The 26,426-nt window shown below is 34.2% G+C and overlaps 4 protein-coding genes and 1 long non-coding RNA gene across 11 annotated transcripts in view; 2 read left to right on the forward strand and 3 right to left on the reverse strand.

Moving 5' to 3' along the window:
* Positions 1-263: 263 nt before the first annotated feature.
* Positions 264-26,350, forward strand: LOC117782065. 5 transcript variants are annotated; one of them, XM_034619001.1, is made up of 5 exons: positions 264-514; positions 8,983-9,105; positions 9,161-9,297; positions 9,360-9,504; positions 26,321-26,350. In XM_034619001.1, exons 2-4 carry the CDS (start codon positions 9,007-9,009, stop codon positions 9,484-9,486), a joined length of 363 nt encoding a protein of 120 aa, XP_034474892.1. In that variant the 5' UTR covers positions 264-514; positions 8,983-9,006; the 3' UTR covers positions 9,487-9,504; positions 26,321-26,350. The 5 variants fall into 5 exon arrangements, with proteins under 5 accessions (XP_034474892.1, XP_034474891.1, XP_034474889.1 ...); XM_034619000.1 differs by having other exon boundaries at positions 9,360-9,508; positions 26,325-26,342; XM_034618998.1 differs by lacking the exon at positions 26,321-26,350 and having other exon boundaries at positions 9,360-9,690.
* LOC117782066 lies at positions 10,622-10,819 on the reverse strand. Its single transcript, XM_034619004.1, has one exon. The coding sequence runs from the start codon at positions 10,817-10,819 to the stop codon at positions 10,622-10,624; it is 198 nt and encodes a 65-aa protein (XP_034474895.1).
* Positions 12,156-12,458, reverse strand: LOC117782067. The gene is made up of 2 exons (XR_004617224.1): positions 12,421-12,458; positions 12,156-12,267 (listed from the first exon to the last, which is right to left on the reverse strand). It is a non-coding gene; the product is annotated as an uncharacterized LOC117782067 (long non-coding RNA).
* LOC117781271 lies at positions 17,712-18,148 on the reverse strand. The gene has a single exon (XM_034618024.1). It carries the CDS (start codon positions 18,146-18,148, stop codon positions 17,744-17,746), a length of 405 nt encoding a protein of 134 aa, XP_034473915.1. The 3' UTR covers positions 17,712-17,743.
* Positions 25,912-26,426, forward strand: part of LOC117782063 (mucin-19) — a 72,277-nt gene continuing 71,762 nt past the window's right edge. Inside the window, exon 1 of one of the 3 annotated variants that reach the window (XM_034618994.1) lies at positions 25,912-26,161. The gene's annotated coding sequence lies outside the window, so the exon portion shown is untranslated. Of the gene's footprint in view, positions 26,162-26,334; positions 26,382-26,426 lie in introns of those variants that run through there. The other 2 variants (XM_034618993.1, XM_034618995.1) reach the window with 2 other exon arrangements.

Genomic DNA, 26,426 nt, shown 5'->3' on the forward strand with positions numbered 1-26,426 from the left:
AAGCCTCACGTTGCTCATACGCAACGTTGACACCGACACGACAGCAGCACGACAACAAGTGTTGCAGCAGCAGCAGCAGCAGGAGAAGGGGAACGAGGTGGAGTAACAGGCAACACCATGTAGCTACAGTCCTAAGCCATGTTAACGTTTACTCCCCCCACCCTCTTTGTCATGGCTAAAACTGTGCGCTTCCTGCTGCCGGCATCGCTGTCGTCGTCTCGTCTGCGTTTGCTGTTTTGTATATAAAGCCGAGTGTTGTGCATAGCCAACATCGAGTTAACAATTTCACTTCTTGGCGTTCACATCGAGCTGCAAACAGTTAACAGTCAACAGGCAGAACACTTTGAGAGGATCCACAATCGGTTCATAGTATCTCGCAATTTCATTGTTGTTTGCAGTTCCATAAATTAAACAATTACGCGATATAAATCAACGATTGGCGCCGCACTTATTGCCAAATTTTTGCCAACGCTATTTGCTTAGCCAAATCACTTCTATTCTTGTGCTGAAAGCGGTGAGTAATCTTCTTTATTGTCCTCGCTTAATTTGATTTCATATTTGTTTTGGGTCCGACGCTAATTGATATATTTCGCAATTAGTTGTGAAAGGTGTTCAGTTTTTGGCAACAGTTTTATGAAAACTCAAAAAAGTACAAGAAGTAAAGGAAGCTTTACATTTTAATACAATTTCTTTAGAGATTTTCAAATTTGTTCCTATCAATATTTGATAGTTGTTTTTCTGTTAAAAAATCGATATATTTCTAAATGTTTAATCCTTTTTAGGAAGTATTTTATCAATATAAAAATAAATATTCCAGTTCTGAAGACTTTCTAAAAAATGTAAATGTAGAATATAAATTAAAGTAAAGAGTAATTAGAAATATTATATCATGAGTCTATTATGTGCCGAATTCTTCAAGTATTTACCTTCTTATTTATTAACAATTTCAATTTTGTATTAAACTATTTATCTTTGCTTATATATTTTTGGTTTTTGGTAATAAGAATATAATTTAAAATAAGAAAAGTATAATAAGCATTTTCAGAGCTGTTCTAAGTTTAACAGAAATATGGATTTATCTTATTTCATGTAACACTTAAAAAATGCAAGTTAAAATCCTGTATCAATAAGTATGCTATAAATAAAAATGTTTAATGAGTTGACGGTAATTCAATATGTTTAGTGCTGCTCTCCAATAAATTTTCTCTGAAAAATCTTCTCTACATTTGAAGTGTTTAGCTTGAGCCAAAGGTGCTTCTATATTGAATTGTATACTTCAATAATGCTCTTTTATTAATTATTTGATGTTAAAGCACAAAACAATTAATTTTCTGAGAATGAACTGTCAACTAGATTGACATTAAAACTTCCCAGGTGCATGGAAAATCAGTTATTTGAGCTATTTACACAATTTTGACAAATGTTTGTCAATTAATCATTACCATTTCCAAGTCCCACACAATTTTTTTTTTTAAATTGAAATTCATGTTCTACGCAACAAAAAGGAAAAACTCCTTTATGGTGACTCAAAGAAAAAAAAGGAAATAAGGAGTTGTGAAATTTATCTACCGGTTGCGTGGGTTTTATTCATTGAAATTCATGTGAATTATTTATGATGTGTAAAAGAAAAGTTCGCTTCATTTGTTTGCGTGTTTCACCCAAATGCAATTTCAATTTCTTCAATTCCAACAGGGGTTGCATAGTTTGTTTGACATTAAGCCGCAATCAAATTGCATTTAATATTTATTAACGTCTACAGAAATAATATAAGACATGGGTTTGACTAATTCAAAAAAACAGCTAAGTTAGGAAATAAATATAGCTGTTTACTGAGTATTCTTTTTGGTTTTTTTTTAATTAGTTTGTAAAACTCAAAAAAATTTCAAGAAATTTCCCATATTTCAGATATTGTACTTCTTTTAAGCTTTTTAGCGAAGTAGGAAAATATAGTATGAACATCCTAGGCTGAACATTGAATTATTATTTATCTCGAAACTCAAATTTAGTTTAAGAGTTTAAAAATTTGGTCGAATTAAGCTTTAATTTTACATTTCTTGCTTAAGGTTATGTACAATGTGGAAAATACTTTTTATATCTAAAAGTTTTACATAATTTTTCTAAGACTTCGATATTTTTTAAAATAACTTAAAAGAAAGGCTTGAAGAAACAAGACATACATATTATAGCAAACTTTGGCTTTCGATAAACATTTCATGTATTTCGATGCAAAAAACTGACGGGAGCAGAAAATTAGCACAAAGTAGCAGTCTTTTTGTATGATACATGCTCACAAAATTTGGTATCATGATACGGTATCAGTTCTCTTTTAAAATAAAAATCAAAAATAACACTTATTTAAATTTTTTTTTTTAAATCAAGATTAAGTGTAATTTTTCAACTTTTAAATACAAATTGATATTTAATTATTATTTTGTACATTTTTAATAAAAATCAAAAATAAGAATTAAGAATTATTTTAATCATTTTTTATCGGAAATAAAATATTTTAACTTAGATCGCTAATTACGACAAAAATAAGAAATTTTGGTGTATTCTATCCTATTTATTTATTTAGTTAAAATAACATAACACTTATTTACGGTCCCTGATTTATTGTCAACCTGTAGTAATGCAAACTTTACCAGCATTTTAATGATGTCGTTGAAAAAGTTGTCTGATATTTGATACAAACGTGTTGCTTTCTGAATTGATTTGTGGATCGCGCATTTATTGGATCATATTTTAGTCCTTTTCATGGCGGAATACGACAACAATTTTAGAAGTTTTAATTTTAATTGATTGTGCTATCGATGAACTCCTTTGAAGTCACATTTGCTAACAATGCATTTGCGGAAAGCCACAACAACCGCAAAGGCAGTCAAGTAATGCGATAGCTCTTCAAGTGCGGCTTCAACTTTAAGGTAGAGGCCCCCCCCCGAAAAGTAGGCAACATTAGCAAGAATATTAACTTTCAACGGTAAATTTTAAAATTTTTTTTGCTTGATGGAAGAAAACCTGTCACAAGGCGCGGCACTGTCTCAAATTTGTAATTTACCATCAGAAATGTTGGCATCAAGTTACCGTCTGAGACGGTCTATAAATCAACAGTCCCAAGCACTTCAACTTGGCTAATTTTAAAGCTGGGAAAACTGTTGGGAAAACAGTTGGAAAAACTGTGAAAAGCGCAAACTAATCTGATTGTTTGGATTCTTCGAGAGCTAAACGTAATCCGCATGGGTGGATGAAGGGAGGATGAAGAAGGATAATGGAGAGTGGCACACTAAAATTGCATTTTTACAAACATTGCACTGTCGCTGCCTAGGAATTTCTCTCTGTCCCCCCTTCTCTCTCTTTCCCCCCCCTCTCTCTCTCTCTCTCTATATATATATATATATATATATATCTTTCAATGCCTTGTTGTGCAGCATGATATTAAATTACCAATTAACATTTGAGCATTATTTATCAGACACAATAAAAGTGTCCTGATTATGTTGGCCCTCTATCATCCACTCCCTCTCTTTATCTCTCTCTCTCTCTCGCTATCTCTCTCTCTATAAGCATTTCTCTCTTTCCCTTTGCTTTATTATTCCATTTGATCTCTCACTCGCAGCTGACTACCGTACACTGTTTACCAACGCCCTAGGCGCCGCACTCTCTTGCTGCTTAGGTATTCCTGTCCCTGCCCATGCGGCACGTTATTAGTTTTATTTATTGCGGCAACGATGAACTGACAAGCCGTTAGTCAGTTGCTGCCGCTTTTTGACTTAATCTCTCTATCAAACATTTTATGAGTTGCTCCAATTGTTGTTGTTATTTTAGCTGTTGCTTTTGGCCTTTTATTGTAGGGTATTATAATTATCTATGCCTCAGGTATTAACTTCCTGATATGAGAATTCCCTGTCACACATGGTGTTGTTGACAATTTAGTTGCAATTTTATGGCAGGTTTACAACAAGGTAAAATTACTTCTTTGCACTTAGTGATAAAAAAAACATTCAGCTAGCTAAAGTGGCTTGCAGTTAAACTTTGTTTAAAGTAAAATTAAATAACTTCATTGTATATAAATACAGATATATAAATGCATTAAGTGAATAAGAAACCATATATACAGCTAGTCGCCTTTCGCACCCTTCGTGCTGCTATGTGTCTAATTTAAGTCTAAAAGCATTTCGCTTTGCGCTTAAAAGTATGCAAAAAAATATTTGTTACAGATTTTTATTTCAAATCTTTTTATACACGTGTGTTCTACAAATCTCTAACAGCGCTAAAGCAACCCAAAAGCAATTGTTGGTGTTCTGAAAACAAGAAGCCATTGCTTTCAAATGTCTACAAAATTTCTATAGAGATTTGACAAAATGAATTATTTATTCAATCGAATTAAAATATCTTTAAATTAAATAAAAATGCAAAAAATATATGTTTAGTAGTATTAAATCTCTAACGCTATTCAAAATCTAAAGCGCTATTCACGTTTTAAAAATGAACGCATGTGCAGTCTGCAAGGATGCTAGTGTTAAGTGAACACCCCAACAGTTTCTTTAAATCTTTAAGTTTTATAAAAATGCTTTCAATCTCAATTTAATCTACCTTGTAAATCTAAAGTTTGCAAACTATTCTATTATTTTCTTTTGATTTTAAAATAAGATTCAACAACATTTTATTTAAAGGCTGAAATTTGAGTATGCATAAAACAAGCAAATTTCGTGGCATCTGCATATCCTGGTCACCTTGAAATAGCAGCGTAAAAAATGCATAGCCATAAAAAGCAGATAATTTCAGTGCTAAGCACTAAATGAACCCAACAGATGCTGGCAGGCTGACGTACCCGTAAAATAGCTGTCACATGGTGTAGAAGGCGCAACATTTTATGAGCTGCAGCGGCACAAGTAGGTGGCAAGTTAAGGCTGTTGCTGTAGTTCAAGTAGAAGTCATTAACATTTACAGCTTGCGTCATTGAGTTTTGTTTTCAAATTTGCTGATCCTGCCACAGTTTATGTGCCCCATCTCCAGCGTCCTTTCCGTCTCCACTTACCAGTTGCATGACTGACTGACGCCTTATTTGATTTATGAGCTGTTGCTCCTGCTGCTTACAAATTCATGATGCCACGCCCACACATGATATTCTGCCATTATGTTGGCCATAATTAGGTAGGTTTGATGGGAAATGGGTTCCATCTCAGTCGTGCCCTGCTTGTTCCTCGTGATTCTAATTAGCACTCCAATCTCTTGCGTATCCTTTGAATTACTTTCCAGCCAAATTGCCTGAATAAATAATTCGACTGGTCAACTTTTTGTGGCGTTTGATTTTCACTTTGATCTTTAGTGGAGTTTTGTTTTTTTCTTCATATTGATAACTTAAAATTAATTGGAAGCAGTTACTTAATTATTTAAAATGCTTTCGGGTTGACCTTTAAAGACGGTAGCCTAATTAAATTAGTTTCTAAATATAGAGAAAACAGAATTTATAAAATAGAGACAGAAGAGAGAAATTCAGACTACCCTATTACATAGACCACAATGCAATGAAAATTTATAGTTGTTCAATAACTATATAAAATATGTCGGAATCGAATTATGTAAGTATTACTTACCAAGTATAGATAGTCGATTTTCAACATAATATAAATAAAAAATATATTTTGAACATTTATTAAGAACAAAAAATTTCAATGCGCTTGCACATACATATGCTGTTTCTCAAGTAGCTTTCATATATACGAGTAGCAAAGAAAATGGAATATATAATTTGAAGAATATATATTTATTATCCTGTCTTTATTGCTATATCTATCTTGTTATATATACATGCTTATTATTATCTAAATAAATATTTCTAAAATAATAAGGAACTTATGAAATTTATTAAGGACCGAGCACTAAGGATTAAGTACATATCTGATAAAAAATGAAAAATAATTAAATAAAAAGTCATGTATCCATGACTGTGTTATAGTCATCTCATACTTATTTGCCAATAAGTGCGATAAAAGTAAAAGTTTACTTTGTATACCTATTGATTGTGGTTCTTCTCATGTCATCAGACATTTAATAAACATAGATAATATAAAAAAAGATACCCTTGGGTCGTGTTCCATATTTCCTATTTGACGGACGATTTGTCATTATGAATAAATTACCATATCGAATTGAAGATATTTAATTGATGTTGGATACAAAGTGAATGTCAACGTGGCAGTTGAAGTTATGTTGCCATCGAGTAAAGTTCAGCGTTTGCTCTATGAGCTATTCGCCAACTATGCGATATTCGTCGGTATCACGAGCTATCGCTACGATTACGAACGGCAATTATACAAAAAATCAAAATGGACACAATTGGTCGCCAATTTTGGAAACCTATTTGTAATTGTGACTTTATCCTTAAATATTTATTATACGAGTAGCCAAAGCTTCAACATGGATATGGTAACGGAATCAACGATTCGTTTCGAAACGATTATCAACGATATTATTTGCCTGCTGTGTGTGATACAGCGAGTGCCAAGGGACAATGCCAACAATGAAATTGCCCAACAGCTAAAACGTTTACAGCGCATCTATTATTACCGTTATCGAGATCAAGAATTGGAACTACACATGGAACGTGTTTATCTGTTAAAAAGCTGCCTTTTATGGGTGATAATTGTTTTTTTGACGAGCTTCATGCTGGTGAACTATGAATTTTTTGATGTAGGTACAGACATTCCCATTGTGGGAAGACTTGTCGTGGTGTTCTATGCCATGATCATGGATTGTCAGAATGTCACCATGCATATGCATTTTATGCTCACTTGGCGCTTTTGTCGACTCTTTATGTGCCTGAACAGTCACATTGTCAAATTGATTAAAACAAATGACGTTACGGTCACACTGGAACTTCATCATTTGCGTTGGCAACACTGGCAGCTCACGAAACTCATGCAACGTCTAAATGTGGCCTATAATTTTACATTGATCTGCGCTCGTTTCTGTTTAATAATCACAGCCGCCGCTTTGGGTTACTATCTCAGCGTTTTTCATGTCCTGGAATATCACTTTATCTATAAGTTGACGGCAGTTGCTTTATATGCCGTGATTTCCCTGGATTGCTATGTACTTGATTTAATGTATGATCTGACTAAGCAATCCCATCGGGAGACTTCTTTGCAGCTCAGACAGACCAATGAGTTGATCAATGAAGACAGACAACTTGCCCGAGGGGTACAAATTTTTATCGATTTCAAAACTTGTATACTTACTCCCAATTTCTTTCAGTGTGAGCTCATTGTGCTGCAGATTGCCTCTTTTCCACTTGAGATCAAACCCTACGGTCTCTTTGTGAGTGGAAAGTCGACTTGGCTGAGCAACATTGTCTGCATTTTCAGCTGGATGATTGTTTTATTGCAATATCGTATGGTTTCGGAGAAGGGAAAGCCGAATTTGAATTTGAAACTCTGAAATATTAGAATAAATTGTTTTGCAAATATTTTTTATTGGGATTATCGTTTATTGACAGTTTTGCTGCCAAATGCACCAAGAAAAGTCTAGTCTTACATATGTTTCTGTGTCAATCTCTGGAAATTTAAGTATTGAAGTTAGATAATGTTTTAAGTGGATTGTAATTGATCCCATATTTTAATAGCATTTCTAAAAATATAAGATAATTTATGAATATATATATAAATATATATATATATATATGAAAATTTATTATACAGATGTTTCCAAATTCTATTAACATGTGGTACAGCTGCAGTTATTTTCTTTTAAATTGAAATATATATATAAAATGGTTGAACATAAGTAGGATATTTCTTTTTAAATATATCTTTAGCACATCCCCTTTAAAACTTAATTCCATTCAACATTCACTTTCCAATGAGATAGGAATACATTAATTAACATTTTCAAGAATCTTATTCAGATACCTTTTATTTAAATAGAGCTTTATTCATAGGCAGTTGCGAAAGTCGAACTAAAAGTGTAAGCATTAAATGCATTTAGTTATCCATTTAATCATTGCTTGACTTAATTCGAACATATGTTGCACAGCTGTTGCAAATGTTGAATGCAAATTGTTGCCTACATGTTAAGCATGTGTAATCGATGCACAATAATAAAAGCAACCCAAAAATAACGTATGGCTATTTCAAGGTGTTCAATGTGATGTGAATGGAAATCTTGAATCACACTCTGTGCAAACTCAATTAAACTTTGAAAACGATTTCAATTCGTTATCCACTTTGCTGTTGTGTTCAGATTTTGCACGTTGCAGCTTGCACTTTCGTGCCTCCATTTTGCTGAAAATTCAAGTTCATATACGCTTTTAATTGCGGAAATGCACTTTTGCCAGTGTGAATGCTACTTCCCTCTTTCTCCTCCTACTTGTTGCCACAGCCAACGTACAAGGCTTATACAATGCCATGCAGGTCACGTTTGTGGCAACAAGTGTTCAGTTTCCGTGTCCTTTTGTGCTGCCATTGTTATGGCCTGTTATCCGCCCTAAGTTACAAAGGCAGCTTTTGTGTCCTTTAATTAACATTATTTCTTTACAAAATTATTATAAAACTAATAATATTATTTTGAGGAATGGCAATGAGAGTGAAGCTTTTTTTCGTTCGGAATATCTTCAAAATTTATTTTCTTTATCAGGTAATTTATATAACTACACGAACCAAGCCTACTTTTTTTGATAGATATGGCGCCCCATACGACGAAAAACATATCTTTTTCCTTTTTTTTTAGTATCCCTAGAATTTTAAAGTAAAAAAATCGTAACAAATTCTAAAAATAATTATAATTTTCTTAATTCAAAAATTGTTGGCTCTAAAGCTACTGGTGCATAAATTACAAATAGAGCTTTTTATTTATTTTAATCAAAATTAAATTCTAAAATTAAAGTGTTCACAAAAGTTTAGCTTTGAAGTTTTCAATTCATTGATAATAATATCTTGTTAATTGCATTCAAATTAAGCTTTCTTTAAGTTATAAACCTTTTTATAGTTCTAGCTCAATCTCAAAATCAAGATGATGAAAATTGAGCAGGTTTTGTTGTGCTATGGTCTCCTTTTCACCATGTTCTTTGCCCTGAGCGAGGCACGACCGTCCGGCAATGATGCAGCTACCGTAAGTATAGCCTCACCTAAGTGGAGTCTTTTTCCTAAAAGTTTTTATACTCAAGGATACTGATGCCTTGGAACAACAGGATGTGGAGGATGTGCGTGGAGGCTATGCTGGCTATGAAATGCCTGCCCAGGCTATTTATCCCAATATACCCATGGATCGTTTGCAGATGCTCTACGCGCAATACAGGCCAACGTAAGACTTAAACGCCTTATTCTTTAAAATAATTTAATTAAAATATGTTCAAAATATTTAAGGTACAGTGCCTATATGCATACACCTTCCTATGGCAACATGAATGAGCTTTACCGTTTGCCGGAGAGCAAGCGTCAAGTAAGATACCGACAATGCTACTTCAATCCTATCTCTTGCTTTAGGAAGTAAATTCCTAGATTTCGAGATGAAAATCCACCAACAATAAATAACCAAGCAGCCCTTGATAAAATTAACATTTCAAACATTTCGCTAAAGAGAAACTAAAATCTAGCATGAATCTTAAATGCAAATATTTAGTAAATTTTACTAATGTTAAGACTCAAACTATATAAATGTCTACTAAACAACAAAATTGCTTCATTGTATTTAAAACAACCCAAAGTAATAATTATAATAGTAAAACAAAGAATAAAGTTTGCACACAAATGAAATTTCGCACAGATGTCTTTAGTTTCAGTTTCGGTTTCAATCTGTATTTTTTTTTCTGAAAATCAATCAAATCATACATATGGTGTGGTAAAATAATATACAAGAAATATTTATACTTATTATGAAAAGCTTGTACTTATATATTTATTATGAAATAGTAATTAAACTTACTATTGTAAATTTAATGTTTTAGCTATTGTATTATACATATAATGAAACTGCAAGGACACACAGCATAGAGTCACACCTTATAAACCTATCGATGTAAAATAATTAACAATTCATAATGTTATATATATTTAAAATAAACGCACTTGAATGTTGAAAAACACTCGAATGAGATTTATGGTTTTGGAAATGGTTTTCAATTGCGCGACATCACAATACGGAAATGGAAAGTATCAAAACCTCTAATCTTAACAGATTTAGATTAGTTCACATGGGTATTTGGGAAGTTTGAATTTGCGAAAACTTTCATTGCTGCTCATATATTTTAAAATTTACATTTAAATTTTTTTTTGGATTTTCTAATGTACAATATAATTTAACATTTTTTTTTATAATTTTTAGAAAGATTTGTTTCTCTACTCAAACATATCATACATTTTTGGGAAATTTATTATTTATTTAAAATATAATATATAAAAATATTATTTTTTTATTTTGAGCAGTGAAATTATTTTAATTATTTCTAAATAATTCTAGTTACATATTGATCAGTTTTTTTTTATTAAATGTCACAGTTTTGGTTGGAGTATAAGAATTATCTTCTTAAAGAAATTTGTTTGTAGACTTATCTTCTTATCACTTATAGTTTAAGTGGAGTCTATGCTAGATTTCCTGAGTATTTTTTATCACATTTCGTTCCTTTGCTTTATACAATTAAGCGTCTTCTCTCCAGCTGCCTGACTTGAATATCCTTCCCTGCACGATGTTGCATTTGTAATACCAAGCGATCTGGCGTTGAGATCTTATATTCTCCAGAGCGTCTATAACGCTCCTCGATTCTCAGCGAGGTGGCCATCATAAAGACGGAGAAGACCAAGGCGATTAAATAACGAACGATAAGCATTTTTATAAATATAAATTTATTTATGTTCTTTATTTTGTTGCAACTGCAATTGCTTTGCCTGATTTTCGAAACCCGACTGTGTGTCAGTCATTAACACGGGCTGTCTTTTATAGCCCGAAATGGCTAAGATGACCTAAAACCTAAACAGGTAGTTCTAGAAGCAGCTCAAATCCTCGATTTGTTTTCGAAAAATTCGTGGATTTAAGGGTATCCGCTAATAAAACAATACGCTAATCCATTTGGCAGTTTCCACTTCCTGCAAACAAATCCGTTCGCTTCTTCTCTTTCATCTGGTTCTCCTTCTCTTGTCCTCTTTCTGCTATTTCTCCCTTGTCTTGTGATTAGCCAGTCAACTATGTCTAATAATTGCGAGCATCATCAGTTACTTCAGGATGCAACTTGGACTCTGCCTCATCAGCAGTTGTTGCAAGTTCCAAGAAATCGAGTCTCGACCCTGGCTGGCTTTTATGATTCTCCTGCTGCTGCTGCTACTGCTGCTTCTTCTATATCTTCTTCTTTCGGCCCGCGCGACGCATTTAACCATTAGACATTTTAATTGTTAATTTTGCAAAAATTTAAATAATGGATGCGCTGCAGGCCGCGGCTACCTGCATTTATTATCATTTGCTCGCCTCGGCCAGACCTGCTTGCCACATGTTGCAGCTTCTGGACTCTCTTGGCTCGAGACTCGGCTCAAGTGCCATCAACGTAAAAACAAGTGGCAACAATTTTCTATAAATTGCATTTGTGCAAAATTAAGTTCAATCTTGGCAAAAGCGGCAACTGGCAAGTGGCAAGTGGCAAGGCGGCATGCGGCAAGTCCAGTTCAGTTCAGTTCAGCTCAGTTTGGCCGTTGTCCAGTGTCCGGTAGCTGCCACATCCGTTGCACCTCCTCGCTGCTGGAGTAGCCAAACTCCATTAACTTTGCAATTGGCCACCATAACTTTTAGCCCGACCATCGCATCGTTTGCCTGCCTCACCTCTCTCTCTCTCTCTCTCTCTCTCTCACTCTCCCTCTCCCTCTTTTCCCCCCTTTGGTAGCATGATGGTAATGGAAGGAGGGTCTTGTTAGTTTTTGCGCCAGATCGTTTATAATAATTCGTATGCGAGTCATGTCATGGCCCCTAAAGTGTATCTGCGACTGCGCAGCCGCCACAGTTGCATACACGACGCGCATATCTGTATCTACAAGTTGTTGGCCTGCTCGACGGGCTCTTGGCCTGGCCCTGGCCTGCCTCGGCTGATCTGGTCAACTATGCAACCGCAGCAGCAGCAGCAACCGCTGTGGCAGCCACCGCTCGTTGCAAGCACCTATCTCTCTCTCTCTCTCTCTGTCTTTCTGTGACTTGGCTGATCTTGCGCCCATTTTTGCACAGTTCGATTGCTTCTCGTGTGCTTCTCCAACTCCTCCTGCTCTCTTCTTTCATCTTTTTAGCTGGTTTTTCGTTCTATTGGCAAAAGGAAGTTAGAAAATGCTCTGAATTCATGTGGGCAACTGGCGCTGGCATTTGGCTCCAACCTTAGCTCCAACTAAAACTGATTGCAGATCGCAAAAGCCAGAGAAAAGTTTGATGCTGTATGGTAAGACGAATGTCTCCTACCCTCCACTTAGTTCCACGAGCTAAACAGAAATGTAGTGAAATGTTTGATTGCTGGAATAATGACATTTAACTTCAACTCTTACGGTACGATCAGAGAAACTCTAACTCTCTTTATTAAAATTAAAATTAATTAATGTTTCGTTTCCCTATATATATAAGATAAGAAGACATCTTTGGGCTCTAACTCTCTTTATTAAAATTAAAATTAATTAAGGTTTCGTTTCTCTATATCTATAAGATAATAAGATATCTTTGGGCTCACGAAATGAAGCAAATTTCTTAAAGCATCTTTTAATATTTTCTAAATTATATTTCTTATTTATGATATGTTTTACATGGAAATTGATAAGACATGAATAAATAATGATTGATTAATAAAATGTTTTCATATAAGAGTTTGTCATATTTCTACAAATAATCACGTCTTCCTCTAAGATTTTTTTTTTAAGGTTTTTTAAAATTTGGCTTTTTTTAAATTTTAATGAATCATATCTTAAACGACGAGTAGTTCAGCTATAGCTATATATATAATAGAAAATAAAATGTATTAAATTTTATTCGACTTTGTGGGCGCACCTCTAATAAAAGTTACGAAAAAAGACAGATATTTAAAAAATTCTAAAAAAAAAAATCTCACCATAAAAATAAAAAAATGTTTTTCGTCATATGGGGCCTCAAATCCATCCAAAAGTTTGGGTTTGGTTCTTGTCATTTTTTTGCTGTTGCCTCGTGATATTATACTTATCGATGAAGTAAAGTTTAATACATATAGATCGATGAACCTGGGAACAGATGATAGATTTTGATAGAACTTAGGCTCAAATTCTTCTTTATTAAAAAAAAAAAAACTAAGTAGATTTAATAAAAAAAATTATCACTATACCGTTTTTTTTTTATAAAGCTACGTAGATATATCTTTAAAGTATGTTTAATTAGATTACATTTAATTATAGAATTATGGCATAATTAGTCCCCGTACTTAAAAAAAGTTCAGGGGCTAATTAGTTTGTTTTAGCGAATATGTGCGTAACAGGCAGAAGGAGGCGTGGCAGACCCTATAAAGTATTTATATTCTTGATCAGCATCAATAGCCAAGTCGATATAGCAATGTCCGTCTGTCTGTCTGTTTGTCTGTCCGTCCGTCTGTATGAACACCTAAATCTCAGAGACTATAAGAGATAGAGACCCCAAACTTGGTATGTAGATTCCTCTGTATTGCAAGCAGATCAAGTTTGTTTCAAAATTCGGCCACGCCCCCTTTATCGCCCACAAATCGAAAAAAAAATTTCATATCCAAATTATAAGAACAATTTAAAAGGTAGTGACACCAAATTTGGTATGTAGGTTCCTCTATATTGTGGGCAGGTCAAGTTTGTTTCTTTTTTCAATCGGACCACTATATCATATAGCGCCCATAGGAACAATCGGTCGAAAATCAAGTTTTAGTATCCAAAACTTTGTTTTATGAGATATCTAAAGCAAACTGATACAATAAGCATATGACTTGGTTTTATATATCCTGTCCAAAGTTGGTTCAAATCGGACCACTATATCATATAGCTGTCATAGGACCGATCTGGTGAATATCAAGTCTTAGTATGAACGACTTTTTGTTTTTTGAGATATCGTTACCAAACTAAAAGAATATACATTAAACTTGGTTTTATATATCCTGTTCAAATTTGGTTCAAATCGGACCACTGTATCATATATCGGGCGAAAATCGAGTCTTAGTATGAAAAACTTTTAAGTTTTATAAAATATTGTAACCAAAATTATAGAATATGCATTTAAGTTAGTCTTATACATCCTTACCGAAGTTGGTTCAAATCGGTCCACTATATCATATAGCTGTCATAGGACCGGTCGGTCGAAAATTAAGTCTTAGTATGAACAACTTATTTGTTTTATGAGATTTGGTAACCAAACTAATAGAATATAAATAAAACTTGGCTTTATAACATATATCCTGTTTAAAGTTGGTTCAAATCGGAGCACTATATCATATAGCTGTCATAGGACCGATCGGGCCAAAATTAAGTCTTAGTATGAAAAACTTTTTAGTTTTATGAGATATCGTAACCGAACCTATAGAATTTGCATTTAAGTTAGTCTTATACATCCTTACCGAAGTTGGTTCAAATCGGACCACTATATCATATAGTTGCCATAGAACCGATCGGGCGAAAATCAAGTCTTAGTATGAAAATCTTTTATGTTTTATGAGACATTGTAACCAATATGATAGAAAATGCATTTCAGTTGACTAATTTATTTTTAATATTATTAGATTTTTCCATAGTAAGTACGGGGTCTCCGACAGTCGAGTATGCTCGACTGTAGCACCGGCCGACTAGTTTTAGATATGATTAATTGAAATTTTTCTTTAAATAACTTAAATGAAAGCTAAATTTATTTAGAAATTTATACCAGTATACCAGCAAAGCTAAACAACTTTTAAAAACTTAAACAAATTTAAGAAATGTCAATAAATGTTGGTAACTGTAAAAATGATAAAAAAAATTTCATTAAATTGTAGAAAAAAATGTAGTATGAGAAAATAAGCCGTAGGTAAGCACAATATACTTCAAAGAAATAGAATTGATTTATTCTATTTTAATGATTTCATTAAATAATTCTATTATAAATTTAAGACTATTTCCCTCATCATTCTTATTTCTATAGCTAAAAACTTAAGCTTGTCTTTAGTTTGGGTTGGTTTATTAATAGTTTCTTAGTTAGTTCTTCTCTTATCCATTCTTTGTTTATTGATATTTCCGCTTTTACACTTTTTTCATCATTCTTAGCTAAATTTTCACCTTTTCCTCAGGGCTTAAACAAATATTGCAGGTAATCGAAAACTTGACACTGCGATTTTTTCGTTTGTGGCTGTGTTTTGTTAGTGTTGTTTTTGGGTTTGCAGGTTCAAAGAGCTAGCTGGCCAATTGACTACCAGTTGCCACAAAAGGGCAATCGACAACGCTGCAACAACAGCGGCGTCGGCAGCGGCAAGAAATATGAAATTCCAGCAACTGCGGGACACTTGAGGTGGTCAAGGCGGGGCCAACTGAGCCAACTAGCTAACCGGTAGTTGTTATTGTTGCTGTTGTAACTCTACTTTCTGTTGTAGTAGTTGTTGTTGTTGTCGTTAGTTGTTGGTGGCTCTAGACTTTGGCGGCGTCGTCGTCTTCGCGGTCGTCGTCACCATGTCGTCGCTCTGGACATTGCCTGCAATGTTGCTCTTATTTCAGAACATGAACAACAGCAGCAACAACAACAACAACATGTTGCATCGTTTGTATGGGTCGCAGGAATGCCTTAATTCAGGAATTTAATGAAAAATGCTCTATGAAGCGGAGCAGCAAATTAAAAAGGAAAAACTTTTGCAGCGGCAACAGCAACAGCAACAGCAACGGCAACGGCAGCAGCAACAGCCGCAAAAAGGTTAAAATTAAAATCAACGCTGCCTGCAACATCATCTGAGAACTTGGCTCCCGGCTGACTTGATGGCTTTTTGCACAAAGCTGACAGTGTGAGATCGGTGGCAGGTGAGTTGCCCCGTTGAACAGTTGACCAGTTGCCAATGCTGGTGCCACGCCATGTTGTTGTTGCTGAAGTTGCTGTTGTTGCTGTTGCTGTTGCGCGTTGTAAATTACATTTTCCAAATGCTTTTGCCATGTCGTACCAAAAACCCATGTACATATGTGGCATACGACTGTGGCAGCTACCTCTGCTTCTGGCTTCCGTTTTGATTTGGAACACTTGTTGCTGTTGCTGTTGCCGTTGCTGTTCTGCTTCTTCTACTTCTTTTTATTCTCAATGTTGTTGCTGCCTGCTTGACTTTAGGATTTGTCCTGCCGCTTGAAAATTCCTTGGGGATGTGTACAAACACATTTTGTTGCGACTTTCAACTTCATTTTGGCTTCTGTTTCGCATTTACTTCTGTTGCTGTTGTTGTTGTTGTTGCGTTTGCTGCAAGCAGTTGTGATTATGTTGTTGTAGTATGTACAGATTGTTGTTGATTTGAGTGTTGATTGTTGTTGCAACATAATGCGGTAGGTGGGCAAAGGTCTTCGCCTTTGATTACACCGAAGCAACGACATAAGTGTATGTGTGTGGCTTCAGAAGATTGTCATTGTAAGATTTGCAACGCTATCTACAGACAAGTATATAATGCGTTAAGAAATGTTGGGCTTAACGCATAATATACTTGTCTTGAATTTGAAAAAATAGTTTTTCTATTAATCATTATTTGTTTTTAAAATTTCTTGAGCTTAATCATTAATTACAAAAATTAGAGATTTATTCAAAAAGACATATACAGGTGTGTTCGAAAATCTCTTGAGTTTTTGAAGAGAATTGCTTCGAAATGTAGGTGTTCCTTAAATGTCAGAAATCTAGTTTTTTTGAACATATTTTCGAAGTTTCAACAACATTTTTAGGTTGAGGAACATTTTGTATAATTAGCAAAATTATATAAAAAGGTATTTTACGCATTTGAAATCAATTTTAAAATTATGTTAATTTAATTCTATAAATATTTAAGTTTGCCAAGTCTCTCAACATTTTTTTATACATTTAAAAGCAATGCTGTTAGAGATTTGTAGAACACATATTATTTAAATGATAAGTATAAGTTTATGATATAAATTCAGAAGATTGATTTGTTTTGTAATGGTACTTTATTGTGTTCGTAATATTTGTATAGTTCATAGTTTCTATAAAATTAGGCTATGTACAGTAGAGAGCATTGATTATTTCACAAAGTATGGTAACCCAAATTGGTAGCTTGATAGAAACTTAGTTCTAGAATCAATTCCTAGTCCCAGCTTTTTAGGTTGAAAAACATAAATTATCTTCTAGAGACAATTGGTTCTTTAATTCTGTGAAATTCTGAAAGTCCTTATTCTAGCAAGAGTTCTGATAGCAATCTTGCCTGAATCGAACTAAAAACACTTAAAATAAACTAATAGTAACATGCTAATAATGTAAAAAAAAAAAAAAATTTTGCAACTCAAAAAGTATGGAGTATAACAAATGAAAATCTCAAAAGTTTCAGGAAACACAAACTATTGCTTTGTTAATCTTATCTGTGATATTAGCTATGTATCTGTTTCTAAAATAATGATCAAATTGATATCATAATATTACATGCATTAATTTTTACATTTAATTTATTTATTTTTATTATATTTTATTATATTATTTATTTTTATTTTAAAATTTATTTATGTATTAAAATTTTCACAAGGTAGGAAAAAAAAAGATTTTATAACTATGTCACAATTTAATTGTTATACGCAAAGTATTAATGTTTTTCAAGTTAATAATACATGGTCTCCGGCTCGTAGATCTCGTAGGTGGACAGCGGCAACACCTCATTGCTGTAGTAGTTGGCACCACCGGGCGGTATGACCCCGACTTCTGGATACCCGTCAGCTGGCACATTGTAGAAACGCCCCCGAATTTGGCTGTGTTGCAATACAGCTTGAGTCTTGTAAAAGGAGCGACGCTTTTTGTAGTAGCCACGAGGTGAACGCAAGGCGGAGAGCTCTTCGATTAAATTATTGGGAATTTGTTCAGCAGCAATTGGAACTTCCTGGGAGGTCACCTCATTGAGGGCGGCATCTTGTTGTTGTTGCCACTTCGGACGCGCCCAGCAACCGATTCCCAGATTGACGATGAGCAGAAGCTGCAACAGTAAAAGATTTAACTTGTTGATTGACATCTTAGCCGCTTGACATATGCCTTTGAAATGCGTCTCAATATGGTCAACATATTGGGCTTTTATATGGAGCACAGGTAAACAAATTTCGCGCGGGCGTTAAGCGATTTCTAATGAGGCCATTTAAAGGATTTGCAAATGGTTGCAGCTGCAGTCGAGGAGTACTTTGGCTTAGACTACCTGTTAACTGGCCTAAAACAGACGCCAGCTTGTTAACCCGTAACCCACCCAGTGATTTTGCAGGCCTCTGACTACACTCGCAAAAATTGTATGTAGCAAACTCAAATACTAACATGTTATTACAAGTATTTCTATTACTTAAAATTTGACTAAAATATATCTTGAAATATCTATAATTTGTTCTGTACAATAATTATATAAATGTAAATAATAACGTTAGTCAAATTAATTAAACTGAGATAATTAAATATGGACTTGATATAGAGGTCAAATAGGGAAAATTCCATGCAGAGTTAAAGTTAACGTTAGCGTATCTTAATATTATGATTAAAATTTAATTTGCTTTGATTAGTTTTCTTTTCAACTAATATTATTTAAATGTATATCGAATAATGTTAAAGAAAATCTAATTTTCTTTTCGAAAAAAACAGATATATCAGCTTTAAGAAATAGTTCAAAAACACTTTCGTATAATTCTACATTTTCTGAATTACAATTATTTTGCATGAAATTTATTAGCAGAACGAATTTACGATTTTTTTAAATATGCAAAAGGATTCAATGTTCAGTCTGAAGACATTGTAAGAGCTTCGTATAGTATTGCCCAAGCAAAATCTTTGGAATTTTCTATAAGTGCATTTAAAGTCGCATCCACCTAAAGAAACTTATCTGTTTTGTAGATATTATTTATTTATTATATTATATTTTATCCGAGTGTAGATAAAGTAACATAAATGTAATCTGTAAATGTGGTAAATAGTATAATTTGTCCGCTTTTAAATACAAAGTTGATTTATTATTAACAGCTTCGCTTAGACCTCGGCTATAAACTCCCTAGGAATAGTTTCTTCGAGTGTAGATAAAGTCACTTAAATGTTAAGTCTAAGTATCTGCACTCCACTCAATACATCAATGCAACGATGCCATTTCAATCAAACAACGAAATCCATCAACAGGTGACAGAGCAACAACAAACAGCAGGTGGAGGACGCCAAGTGAAGTCAGGAAAAAGAACAACAACCTATTTGAAGTCATGCCCAGTCCATGGCATATCCCCAGACATGTCAGTGAGATAATGGTGCTCTGTGTCTAAAAACAACTTCATTCACAAAAATCTGACGAAAGAAGAAGCAAACAGATCGGAGTAGTCGCAACAGTCGCAGCTAAAAGGAAGCGGCCCCATTAAAAATATCTTGTGGATGCCACAAAGCTGAAGATACAAACGAAAGACACACACACATCGGCAAGGGGCAGGAGCCGAGACTGTAACTGGGGATGGAGCATGCAACAAAGCCAACCCAGGCAGCTACTTACTTGACTACTTGGCGACTTGCCAAAGCGGCAGCGGCTGCGGGGGCGGCTCACAGGGGGCGGGACAAGCAGAGCTTGGATAGCGCTTCGAACATACGCCTAATGCCACCGCCATCGACATCCGCCATTTAACTTCTTAACCCCTATGGGAATTACTGTCATACATTTATGCTCACTGTTTACAACTTTATAGTATGTTGAACAAATCAAATTCAAATGTGTTGAAAATCAAAGAGTAGAAAATTAAATTCACTTTAAAACATGCGAATAAATGATAAAAAAATTTTAAGACAACATAAAATAACAGATTTGATATTGTATTATATATTGTATTTAAAACTTAAGACTAAACTTTGCATTAATTTCTATACTTATAAAATGATATAATTAGTCGCCTTTCGCACCCTTCGTGATGCTTTCGTCACTAACGCGAACTGCCGTCCGCAGTGATAAATATAATGTTTAACTTTAAAAATCTGTGAAAGACTTGGTGTACATTACTCATAATTATTTTAATTTCTTTGTACAATAAATTAATTTATTGTTTATTTATTTAATCAGTGTGTAATGTTTAATTAATTTAATGGAGATAAAACCCTATTGAATCTTATTTTGAATCATTCTATAGAATATTTTCTACATTTCTATATTGAGCATTGATACCTCGATGATATAATAATATTACACTTTTAAACTCTGTGAATGACTTGGAGTACATTATATAGTAAATAATTATCTTAAATTTCTTTGTACAATAAGTTAATTTAATTTTTATTTATTTAATTAGTGTATAATGTTTGATTACTTAAATGTAGATGAATTCCCATTGAATCTTTTTTTGAATGAATCTATAGAATGTTTTCTACATCTCTATACATATTTTGATAACGTGCCAGCACTTGACATAAAGTTTTAAGACAGTTTGTGAATTTCTTAAATAATTTCAGAGCCATAACATTGGAAGTCTTTATAAACATGCAAAATTTATATTGATTAAATTTCGTAGGTAGTATATACCAATAAATCTGTGGAAACTAAAGGCCAAACAAATGTTTTTATGCTATTGATTTAGCACATATAAATATAATACAGTGTGTAATAATTTTAATAAAGTTTATACGATGACATTATTTGTCTGTAAAATAGCGAACTTAAGTAGTTTATTTTATCAAAAACTCATATTTGTTTATTTTATCTATTTATTTATTTTTTTACGAAGGCAGAACTGCCTCAAATTAATAAAAACATTGTTGATTTAACATAAGTTAAGAATTACAAAATGATAATAAAAGTATCGTCATATCGTCGACTCTACTATACTGAGTAGTTCACTTTCCAGTGTACACTGTGGGGTTAAGTTAATTGCGTCTAGGCCGACGCTTCTGCTGCTGCGCAGTCGCAACTGTCTACATTTGTCTGGCTGCCTACAGCTGCTCCCAGCAAGCAGGCAAGAGAGACGGCAGCAGCATTGGCAGAGAAAAAAGCAGCAACAGCGACAGCGATGTCTTGTCCGTTGTGGAGTTCAACTTGGTCAGCAGTCGGCTCGATTATTGGACGTCCAGCTTTCAATTTGCAACATAAAGCATCTTCATCGTGGGCCGCATGAATGGGCAACGCTAAACCTAAGGTGTGTGGCACGAGGAGTGGGGTTGACTGCCCGCCTGGTTGCCTGCCCATCACTTTATTGGCATTGGCAGCAGGCACTCAGGCGTGCCGCGGCGGTAGTCGCTGACCTTTATTGATTGCTGTTTGACCTCGCCAACAATCATTGTTGTTGTTGTTATTGTGGTTGTTGTTGCTGCTTCTGCTGCTGTTGCATCTCTAAACATTTGTACTTGGCCGATCGCAGGCATAGATTAAGTGGCAGCAACAGCGGCAGCAGCAGCAATGGGAGAGGCAACGACAACGCCCACAAGCAACAGCAGCAGCGACTGTGACTGTGACTGCGACTGCGGCAGCTGCAGCGACGTTGGCAGCAAAGTTGCAGTTGCAGTTTTGCCGTTTTGCTTTCTGCCTTTTTGTGCAACCTTCATTGTTACCTCGTTGCCTTTTGCTATTGTTGTTGTTGTTGTTGTTGCGGTTATTGTTGTTGTTGTTGCTGTTGCAGTTAATTTATATTCGATGCCATCTCTTGCTCTGCCACCCTCCGCCGCTGCCTCTCTCACTGTGAGCTTTTTGCTTCTGCTGCTTCCTTTTAACGTGCTCAACGTCTGCAACCTCTGCAACGTCATTGACGCCTTTCCTTAGCTCCATTTGCATTGCATGCAAAAGAAACCTTATAAAAAAAAAGAAAATACGACAAACTGAAAACAATGAAATGAAAAAAAAAAACGCAACACACTTTCAGCATCGGTGTATCTTGTAGTTTGTTTTGTTTGACAGTTTCCATTTCTGCCCTGGGGTAAATCGGCAGGCGCCATCGTTTTGTTTTCTTAATTGTTTGAATTTGGGATTTAAAATTTTAAAATGAATTAGCCGATGGTCGGATCTCTGCAAAGAAATTGAGTATACACTTAGTCAAATAGTGGTTTTGACTAAAAAAGTAATTCATATATTTAAACAAGTGGGAAAGGCTATAGTCGAGATCCCGACCATATTACTTATTTCAATATAAATCAAAGCTTTTTAAACAAATTACTACACTGATAAAAAAATGTTCTAAAATCAAGAAAAAAATAATTTTTGTTTATATTTTTTTTATTTTAAATAAAAAATTTATTTATATTTTATTCTGTATTAGTAATTTTATAAATGTTATTTTTATTTGTTACGAGTGGGATCCGAGCCGCCGCCTACTGCGGCCTCTCTAACCAGAGCGCCACGGTGCCACCATTTGTTTGATATGAAATAGTACCGATTTATACTTTCCTAACAATTAAAATTTTTTTTTTATTTTAAGATTTTTTAGATTAATAATCTTAGTTTTAGTAATTTAAATATTTAAGATATATGTTCTTGATTTTAGAAGTTGGTCTTTTTTTTAAATGTATCCAACAATAACTACTGCTTACTGTTAGGTGATTGTATTGAAATAATAACATTATTAATAACTTTGGTTAGCTAATACTCCCGTTATACTTGTCCGATCTTGCTGCGGTTAAGTGAGATTTTAGATAATATTAATAGATAACGTTATTTACCATAAAAACTGTATTATCTTAAAAACTGTGGTCGTGGTGGTTTTTCGCGATTTCCGATGGCGGAGGGAGGTGCGGCTTAAAATTCAAACAAACTTGATCTGTGTGGTGTATATAGAAATCTGTGTGCCAAATTTGGTAACTCTATTTCTTATAGTCTCTGAGATCCCGTTGTTCATACAGACGAACGAACAGTTTTTCGCGATTTAAAGGAGTGGAGGTGGCCGTGGCTTAAATTTGAAACAAACTCGATCTGCGTGGGATGTATAGAAATCTGTGGGCCAAATTTGGTTGCTCTACCTCTTATAGTCTCTGAGATCCGTTTGCTCATACAGACAGACAATCGGACATGGCTATATCGACTCGGCTATTGATGCTGATCAAGAATATATATACTTTATAGGGTCGGAGATGCCTCCTTTTCCCTGTTACATACATTCCAACGAGCACAATACTAGTGATGTAAATCCAAACTTTAGATCGAATTTTATATCGAAATAGAAAATCGCCAAAAATAAGTATCGAGTTGTCGATATATCGGAAAATAGTAGATCGAGATGAAAATATCGAGTTTAAAAAAAAAAAAATTATTTGAAAACGCATTTATAATCACAAAATACATGCGAACTTTTTTAGAAATCTTTTTATTCCTAATTCATACATTGACAATTTTGTAGTTTATTTATTATGAACGCCCTTTAAAAATTGAAGGAATTAACTTAATTCTGCAATTTAGCTACGATGAACAAGCCCCAGTGAGTTGTCGATTTTTCATGAAAATCGATATAATCAACTTGATGGATCGTCATTGTGCACTGTGCACTGTGGATAAAAAGGGTGGGCTTCTTTGTACATAAAAATTACTTTTTGCGCAGTGCCGAATGCCAATTTTCGATTTTTTTTTTTTATTAATTTATATTTTTATATAACATTTTTAGATTAAACTGAATTTTGTTCGTCACAAAATTGGATATCAGAAATTTTGGGGCTAGAAATTGTTTTCGTCACTAGACTTTTACCTCGTGTAGAGGTTTTTTTTGTGGGATATCAGAAATTTTTGCAATTGCTTTTGCTTTTGACATTGTAACTTTATCATTAATGCAGGCAAATAGTAAAATATATAAATTTAGTTTTTGAACGTATTTCATATTTAAAAAAAATTTTTTTTCTTTAATTATAAAGAAAAACTAGAGGGCTTCGCCCCCTGCTTGCTTTGCTTGCGTTGCTACAGCCGAGCATACTGTCGGAGACCCCGTACTTACTATGAAAATAAAAGTTTTTCATACTAAGACTTGGATTTCGCCCGATCGGTCCTATAACAGCTATATGATATAGTGGTTCGATCAGAACCAACTTTGGTCAGGATATATAAGTCTAACTTAAATCCATATTCTATTAGTTTGGTTACGATATCTCGTAAAACAAAAAAGTTTTTCATATTAAGACTTAATATTGGACCGATCGATCCTATGACAGCTATATGATATAGTGGTCCGATTTGAACAAACCTTGGTCAGGATTTATAAAACCAAGTTAAATGCATATTGTATTAGTTTGGTTAAGATTTCTCATAAAACAAAAAAATTTTTCACAGTAGGACTTGATTTTCGCCCGATTGGTCCTATGACAGCTATATGATATAGTGGTCCGATTTGATCCAACTTTAGTCAGGATATGTAAAACCAAGTTAAATGCATATTGTATCAGTTTGGTTGAGATATCTCATAAAACCAAAAAGTTTTTCGTACTAAAACGTGATTTTCGACCGATAGAAAAATGTATTTATTCACTTAACAGGTAATATCTTCCAAACCCCTCAACCAAAATTTATGTTTCATATACCAAAAAAAGCGAAATTGTACGTATTACAACATAATAATTTAACAGAAATCGTTAGAGCCGTTTTGTCAGAAATCGCCAAAATGTAGGCTTAAAAACATTTTATCACCTGTAAAATGTTACCTGAATACTTTAGAAAAAAGTTTTAAGGTACGCATAAAAGCCCTCAAACACACCTTTCCAATGATATATAGCACATATCTGTAGCTTCTATGGTCTGGAAACTGTTAAATTTTAGCGGAATTTAGCGTTTTCCCGCTTAACTAGCGGGAAATTGAAAAAGTCGTAGAACAAACATTTCTAGATTTTCAAAGAGGAATAAATCCCCATCATTACATCTAAGCTTTTTTAGCGCTTTGATACAAACAGACAAACAAAAAAACTAACTTTTCATTTCATTTTGAGATGAGCACTAAAAATTTCAAATTTATTTATCCTTTGAACCAGTTGTCGGATTTTGGTCATCGAGGTATCAATCGACGCGTATTTTTGATAAAAGTTTTTGAAAAATAAAAGCCCCAACGGCTCCATAAGCTGCGATCATATAAATTTTCCCCTCCCACTTACACCCCATTATCTCATGAAGCAGGTGAGTTAGAAAAAGTTTCAGTATGCCATTTTGTAAGTTAGGACTAAACCTTTCGATCGGTATATAACTCAATCTGATCGGACAGTCGTAGCAAATTTTCCAACTAAGGTTTATATATATTTTTAGGCGCCTTTCGCACCCTTTGTGATGCTTTCGTCACTAACGCGAAATTCCGTCCACAGTGATTAATATACAAAATAGTAAATTCTAAGCTTTCAGTTTTATAAAAAGTGCATAAACCCCTGCCACAGTTTAATTACTCCATTTGAAGTAAATTCTCATGCTAAAAGCTTTTACTTAATAATCACCGACATCCTTCTTAATTGAAAACAAATCAAATTTTTTTTTATTTTATTTAGCAGCGCAACGCATAATGATAATGATAAAATAATAATAAAAGTTGATCACTTCACAGAGCAAACAACCTGCTAGATTGAAACATAACATTTTCTCTTTGTCCAACACAAACACACACGCACACACAGAAAAGCAGACATAAGTGATCTCTTAAATGAGCTCTCTTAAGCATGACTCCACAAATTCATTCATACAAAATGTACGCATACACCGACACTCGCTCCACACACGAACGCTTGACGAAGTGCATTGAGCACGAGCCGAACGTGACCAGCCGGCCCCAAAGTAGCCAGAGACAGATATGTTAGATGGAGACGAAACGAAATGAAACGATCGGCAGTCAGTCAGTTATTTTTGCAACGCTCTTGAGTGCGGGTCGTTTACGGTTGGATGGGCGAAGCTTTTTGCCGGAGCTTTCTATCAAGTTTGTCTGCTTCACACGAGTGCCGAGGCAAACAAATAAGCAAACAAAACAATAATCATAATAAACGTAATTTAAACAATTAATCAAAACGCGGCGATCAATGAAACTTATACAAAACCAACAGCAGCAACAAGTGTCAGTGAATTATTGTACTTAATTTTTATGTACAAATAGTGAGTGTATGTATGTGTGTGTGTGTAGTTGTGCTTATATATTTGTAATTGTAGCTGTAGTTTATATTCGTATCTGTGTGCGTCTTGGTGTGTGTGTGTGAGCAGGCGGCTTTATCAATTGCTCCACATAAAAATTTCATTGAAGTGTTTGACAGCAACTATATAAAACTAACGGCAACAACAGCAATAACAACAGCAGCGACGTCAACGTCAACAGCTTAAAACGGTAATTAATACAAACATACTTTTGATTTGGAAATAAACAAATGAT

Source organism: Drosophila innubila (genome assembly GCF_004354385.1).
Source record: "Drosophila innubila isolate TH190305 chromosome 2L unlocalized genomic scaffold, UK_Dinn_1.0 4_B_2L, whole genome shotgun sequence".
Taxonomy (NCBI): Eukaryota; Metazoa; Arthropoda; class Insecta; order Diptera; family Drosophilidae; genus Drosophila; species Drosophila innubila.

What these genes read in the sequence shown, in the direction of transcription:
- LOC117781271 (XM_034618024.1), bottom strand. Translation starts at nt 18,148, where the DNA reads ATGTCAATCAACAAGTTAAATCTTTTACTGTTGCAGCTTCTGCTCATC.
- LOC117782065 (XM_034619001.1), top strand. Translation starts at nt 9,007, where the DNA reads ATGATGAAAATTGAGCAGGTTTTGTTGTGCTATGGTCTCCTTTTCACC. An exon ending in CCGGCAATGATGCAGCTACC is followed by an intron (nt 9,106 to 9,160) that starts GTAAGTATAGCC and finishes TTTATACTCAAG; the next exon opens with GATACTGATGCCTTGGAACA. An exon ending in TACGCGCAATACAGGCCAAC is followed by an intron (nt 9,298 to 9,359) that starts GTAAGACTTAAA and finishes AAAATATTTAAG; the next exon opens with GTACAGTGCCTATATGCATA.
- LOC117782066 (XM_034619004.1), bottom strand. Translation starts at nt 10,819, where the DNA reads ATGCTTATCGTTCGTTATTTAATCGCCTTGGTCTTCTCCGTCTTTATG.